Source organism: Marmota marmota, unplaced genomic scaffold (assembly GCF_001458135.2).
Source record: "Marmota marmota marmota unplaced genomic scaffold, marMar, whole genome shotgun sequence".
NCBI lineage: Eukaryota > Metazoa > Chordata > Mammalia > Rodentia > Sciuridae > Marmota > Marmota marmota.
This window is the reverse complement of record NW_025999862.1, coordinates 1,664,622-1,670,816: the sequence shown is the minus strand read 5'-3', so window position 1 is coordinate 1,670,816 and position 6,195 is coordinate 1,664,622. Positions and strand designations below refer to the sequence as shown.

The following is a 6,195-nucleotide window of genomic DNA, read 5'->3' as shown; positions in this document are numbered from 1 at the left end:
CAGGGAGGCACAGAGGTGGAGAGGGAGGGAGGGAGGCAGGCGGTCAGAATGCTGGAAGCCAAGCCAGAGGCCCTCTCCAGGCCTGGCGGAGGGCTGGCCCACAGGGCGGATCCAGAGCACAGGGAAGGCCCGCAGCCTAAGCCTGCGTCCAGCCTCCAGCTCTGACCTCACCTGATTTGCAGGAGGTTTTAAAGAAACTCACTCAAGACTCTGTGGCCCAGAACAGGTGGGGCCCATCCTCGACATGGCCCCTCGGCCTCCTGCATCATCCCTTCTAGTCAGAGAGACCCTGCAGGTGCCAATTCAGGGGAGATGATACCCTAACAGGAGCCATTTAGAAATTCCGGAAGGTCTTCCTGTTAACATAGGCTTGGGGCTAGGGTGTTGTTGCTCAGCGGCAGACACTTGCCTAGAGTGTGCAAGGCCCCGGGGTCCATTCGCCCCAAGTACTTACTGCAAAACAAAACACTTGGACTTGGAAGGCCCAACACCATGGGTGTGGATCCCAATTCCACTACCCATGTGCTGTGTGACTTGGAGCACACTACTTAACCTCTCTGAGTCTCAGCCCCCTGGCTTGGAATTGGAGATAACAGTAGTACCTTACCTGCCTGGCCATGCTATGGCCATTCAACCAGGCGTGGGTGTCAAGCAAGCTGCAGGAAATACACAGTGGCTATGGTGTCATCTCCTTTGTAGTTTGACGTGAGAGATTATGGGATCAGGTTGAGGTTGACCTGTCCCCTTTCAAAGAGGGGAGAGTCGTTTGCCAGGATCCCAGAGTGGGCAGTGCCCGCTGGCTGCTGGGCCTCCGTCTCTCCACCTGTAAGAGACTGAGTCTCTCAGCAGAGCACTCTCCCCAGGCCCCCAGCAGGGGGAGCCTTCACCCAGGGAACCACAGCCAGTCCCCAGCGAGTGGTCCCCCAACAGATCAGGAGGGCTGGAGGGTGAGAGAGTGGGTGAATCCCCAAACCCTGCTCTCGGGGCTCACTGACAGCAGGGAAGGAGATGCCCACCAGCGCACCCCTGAGAAGCAGCTCAGAACCATGAGGAGCCCTTTGGGGGAGTGGCAGGATGTGGCTCAGAGACTTCACACGGGGGAGGGGGTTCTGGGGTGAGCTGTGTGGTCCCCTGGCCCCATCTAGGGGATCAGCAATCAAGATTTCTTTTTTTATTTGTTCTTTTTAGATATACAGTAGAGTGCGTTTGACATGTTATACACACATGCAGCACAGCTTAGTCTAAGTAGGATCTCATTCTTGAGGGTGTCCGTGGTGTGGAGTTTACTGTCGTGTGTTCATACATGAACAGAGGAAGGTTGTGTCTGACTCATTCCACTGTCTTTCCCACACCCCTCCCTTCCCTTCATTCCCCTTTATCTAATCCACTGAACTTCTATTCTCTGCCCCTCTTGTTGTTGTTAGCATCTGCATATCAGGGAGAACATTTGGCCTTTGGTTTGGGGGGACTGGCTTATTTCACTTAGCATGATAGCCTCCAGATCCATGTGTTCCCTGGCAAATGCCATAATTTCATTCTTCTTTATGGCTGAGTAATATTCCATTCATTCATCTGTTGAAGGGTCTTTGAACTGGCCAACTGTTCAAGCCAGCATCACAGGCTGGAGGACGAGGGGAGTTTTCTGGGCCCTGGAGAGTTTGGGGAACCCAGGGCCCGCTGGAAGGAACCTGGGAGGACTTCCTCAGGGGAAGTCCTAGAAAGTTCCAGAAAGTCCCTTCTGTGCCCACCTGCAGCCTCGCCCAGTGCTTCTGGACGGCAGCCCACCTGGACCTCTGTCAGCTCTCACAAGCTGTCCTTAGAAAGCCTCCAAGAGGCACACTGGGGCAGTGGCCTGGCACCTCACACAGCCTATCTCCTCTCTCAGGTGGTGGCCATTGACCTGGATGAGGGCCTGAACGGGCTGGTGTCCTACCGCATGCAGGTGGGCATGCCCCGCATGGACTTCCTCATCAACAGCAGCAGCGGCGTGGTGGTCACCACCGCCGAGCTGGACCGCGAGCGCATCGCCGAGTACCAGCTGCGGGTGGTGGCCGGTGACGCGGGCACGCCCACCAAGAGCTCCACCAGCACGCTCACCGTCCGCGGTAAGGAGGCGGCCTCCTGCGGCGGGCCGGGGGGGGGGGTCCATACTCACCAAGGTGCCCACTGGCCATGGGCACCCTCCCCAGCTGGACCCTTCAGCACCTTACAGCTTGCCCGTCTCTGCCATGCTAAGGATGCCAGCAAAGCCTGTCCCCATCTGGCCACTGCCATCAGGGCCCCAGTCCCTGCCAAGGTCCCCCCACCCCTCCTGGTCTCTGACCCCAGGAGACACAGGGAGGTCAGAGCGGGCCCTGGGACCCCCAGGGCAGGAGCAGGCAGGGGAGGGCAGGGGGCTGTGGAGGGAGCCCTTTGTCTTGGGAGGCCAGAGTTTCTCTGGAGAGTGAAGGAGTCTCCCCGACCTGGGAGAAGGCAGCCACATCCCCAGGTTCCCCAAGATGGTCCCCCTGAGCTGATCCTCAGGGCCCACCACACCTGGGGCAGGGCCCGGGTGGAGGACATTCTCATCTGCTTGGATGTGCCTTTAATCGTCCAGACAAGGTGGGGACACTGACATGAGTTATGGCCACCAGGCCAGGAATGACTCCAGGGAAATCAGTGCTGAGCTTAGACTGGACGGAGACCGGTCCCCTCAGCCTGTTCCGTCCCATCTGGCTCCTGTGGCCTCCACAGGCTGTGGAGGAGGGCAGCTCTGTGGGGGAGGGAGCTCAGCGCGGGCACACCTGCTGGCCCCCCACTCAAGACCTAGGACGGAGGCCAGATTCTCTGTCCTGTCGACCCACAGCGTGTCCCTGGGCGCCTGGTGCCAGGTCAAAGACCCACTTCTTTACCATGATTAACAGGGAGCTTGTCCCATCTTTTAGAGGGGACCCAGAGGGCCTCTCCCCAGGGCTCAGCAGAGGCCACAGCGTCCCATGAGCCCATTACTGTTCCTGCTGGTACCACGGGGGGTAGCCAATATGGTGGGGCCGTTTCCCTATGAAGGTCACCCCAAGCCCGTCAGCCTCAGGAAGAGAGGCCCGGCACGTGGAGCTGGGGGAAATCTTTAAGGGAAACTCAACCTTGTGGGGGAGGAGTCCTTCACACATCAGGCCTCCCCAAGAGCCCAGCCCCTCCATTCTGTCCCTGGGACTTTAGACCAGTCCCTTGTCTCTGAGCTTCTGTGTCCCCAGCTTGGGGCTGTGCCCGAGGGTGCCCGCCTCCTAGGGATGCCCCGTGGCCTGCGTGGGGTGCTATGCGGATGGCACTTAGCGTGTGGAAGAGCCCACCCCGTCCCTGTTATTGTCACTGTGATCTCTGCTGTCATTGTTAGGCACGTTCCAGAGAGATTCTGGAATTTTCTCTCCTCCTTTTGACAATATGTGCAGCAATAAGCCCAGGGGCAGGGCAATGAGGGGAGCTCTGGTCAGCTCCGCTCTGGCCCAGCAGGCACAGGAGGCCCGGGGCTCATGACCAGCAGGTGTTGGCACAAGCGCCACTCAAGGCTGGTGACTCCCTTGCAAATCCCATTCCTGCTGGGTGCGGGGCATGAGCCTCTGGAGGCGGGCCTAGCCCCGTGTCCCCGTGTCCCCGTGTCCCCGTGTCCACAGTGCTGGATGTGAACGACGAGACGCCCACCTTCTCCCCGGCCGTGTACAACGTGTCGGTGTCTGAGGACGTGCCGCGGGAGTTCCGGGTGGTCTGGCTGAACTGCACCGACAACGACGTGGGCCTCAACGCCGAGCTCAGCTACTTCATCACAGGTGGGCAGCCTGCGGCTGGAGCGGCGGGCTCGGGGCTCGGGGCTCGGGGCTCGGTTCTCGCCCCGAGGGTGTGCAGCGTTCCCCAAGGGCCCTGCAGCTCCATCACTCTGCTCGGGCTCCCTGGGGACCTCCTGAACCTGTCAAGGGGTGACACAGGGGAGGGAGGACTGGCTGGGCTTCCCCCTGCACCCCAAGTCAGGGTGAGGAAGAGTGACTGGGGGCATGTGGCCTTGTCCTTCCCCGGGGACCCCTTACCCACGCGGAGATCGCCCATCTGCTTAGAGGCAGCTGGCTTGGGGGGCCTCAGTCAGTTGGTTTAGCTTTAAAATGGTGACCAGCTACCCCCTGGACAGCTGTGGCCAAAGATGATGGGGCCCTGTCCTGTCGCGACCAGGAACACGAGTCATGATGGATTAGCCACGTCTGCCGCAGTGGCAGGACAGACAGGATGGCGGTCCTTCCCTGGGCTGGGCCTCCTTCTGGGCACCCTTCACCGGAGAGGTGCTAAGACACACGGTGGGTGGGAGAGTCGGCAGTCCTCAGCCCTCAGCCCTCCAGCGGCCCCCCTACAGGGCTGTCTTCTCTCTGCTCATGATTGGCCCGCGGCCACATCACGCACGCCCAAGCACATGCCTACCCGTGAGCTTGCACACGTGCGCAGTGTGCACTCGGGCTCCCTGACTCCTCTGCCCTGGAGCTCGGACTCCGGGGCTCACAGCCCTTCTAGGGTCACTGCAGCCACTCGCTTCCCTACCCGATGGGGCGACCTCCAGCCTGGTCCTCAGGACTGACCCAGGAAAGGCATAGGTACCGAGAGCCTGCACCCTGCACATGGCAGTCAGCGCCAGGGTTCAGTCACCGACACTAATTATTCCTTAGTTCTTCCCTGTCCCTGCTAGAAGCCAGATTTGTCCTTACAGATGGTACTTCACACACTGGGGAGTGCTAGAGGAGTGGGGCCAGGACACTTCCAGGGGCAAACCAGCAAGGACAAGGGAGTTCTTGGCAGCCCCCAGGACGCATTCCCGCATTCCCTGGACTCGCGGGTTCTGGCCTGCTGAGAGCCCTTCCAGATCCTCAGCGCCTCTGCAGAGTCCTGGTCCCAGCTCTCCCCAAACCTAGTACCGTGGCGCCCTCTGCTGCCCAGAGCGCCACACTGCCTGCAGCTCACAGGGGAGGGGTTCCCATGTGGTCCCCAGCCCTGTCCAACCACAGAGAAGAGACCCTCACACTTCCCACCTGTCCTGGAACTCAGAAAGACTGTCTCTGTCCACCCACCTCTGCTCTTCACACACTGGATCTCAGCTGAGCCCAAAGTCCTGGGCCACATTTCAAAGCTCCCACTCAAGTTAACTGCTCAGCCACTTCTGCAGGGAGGCAGGGGGCAGAGTGGAGAAGGGGCAGCATGTCGTGACCTCAGAAAAGGACCCATTTCTCCTCTCTGTCAAACGGAGGTTAAATGAACCCGTCAATGGGGAATGGCCAGGATGTAGTAGGTGCTCAATAAATGTTATGCCCCTATGTCCAGGAACCTGGCCCATGCAGCTGTGCCCTCATCACAGCCCCTGGGGAGGGCTGAGCTGAGCATGGCACTCACTCCTGGGCCACCCCAGGCATGCAGCAGAGACTTGGGGGGCAGCTCCCTTTGCCTGGTCCTGGAGCTCTGCTACCAACCCGAAGCTTCCTTCTCTTCTATCCATAGAGGGAAACGTGGACGGGAAGTTCAGCGTGGGCTACCGCGATGCCTTTGTCAGGACGGTGGTGGGGCTGGACCGCGAGACCACTGCTGCATACACACTTGTCCTGGAGGCCATCGGTACGTACCAGCTGTGCCACACACACACACCACACCACCAACATGGCCTCATGGGGCAGAGTTCACATGGAGGCTTCCAGGGGCCAGGCGTGGAGCCAAAGGAGGGATTCTGCCCTGAGGCCAGTGAACAAAGTGCCACCAAGCACTAGCACTTGCGGCCGAGGCTCCTGCTCCGGGCTGTATGTGAAGCTTAGGATGCTAAGGCAGGGGCTTCCTGGGAGCCAGCAGAGGCCAGCAGGGAGACCCTCACTGCAGCGCCAGGCCAAAGAGAGCAGGAAGGGAGAAGGGAGGGCACAGGCGCATCGGGCACACGGGTGGCAGGAACAGGGAGTGGGCGAGGCCAAGGAGGGCTTCCGAGATGCCCTGGAGCCAGGTCGGACTCCCTGGATCGCACGTTTAAAAATAGAATAAGCTGACCTCAGCTCTATGGGCTCCCAGAACCAGTCCACAGAGACCTCGCGGTAGGTGCGACTGGATTCAGACCCAGGTGGTGCCATCTGGCCTGGGGATCCACGTTGGCTGGCTCTTCTTTCCCTGCATCACCTGGTGGCGGCAGATCATGGCAGCAGCCCCACC

General features: G+C 60.1%; 1 protein-coding gene across 1 annotated transcript in view; it reads left to right on the top strand.

Annotated features, from left to right (window-relative positions):
• Window positions 1–6,195, top strand: part of Cdh23 (cadherin related 23) — a 390,629-nt gene that overhangs the window by 292,093 nt on the left and 92,341 nt on the right. The window contains exons 25-27 of the mRNA XM_048808827.1: window positions 1,582–2,105; window positions 3,651–3,803; window positions 5,506–5,619. Of these exons, the coding sequence (XP_048664784.1) occupies window positions 1,582–2,105; window positions 3,651–3,803; window positions 5,506–5,619 (791 nt within the window). The remainder of the gene's footprint in view (window positions 1–1,581; window positions 2,106–3,650; window positions 3,804–5,505; window positions 5,620–6,195) is intronic.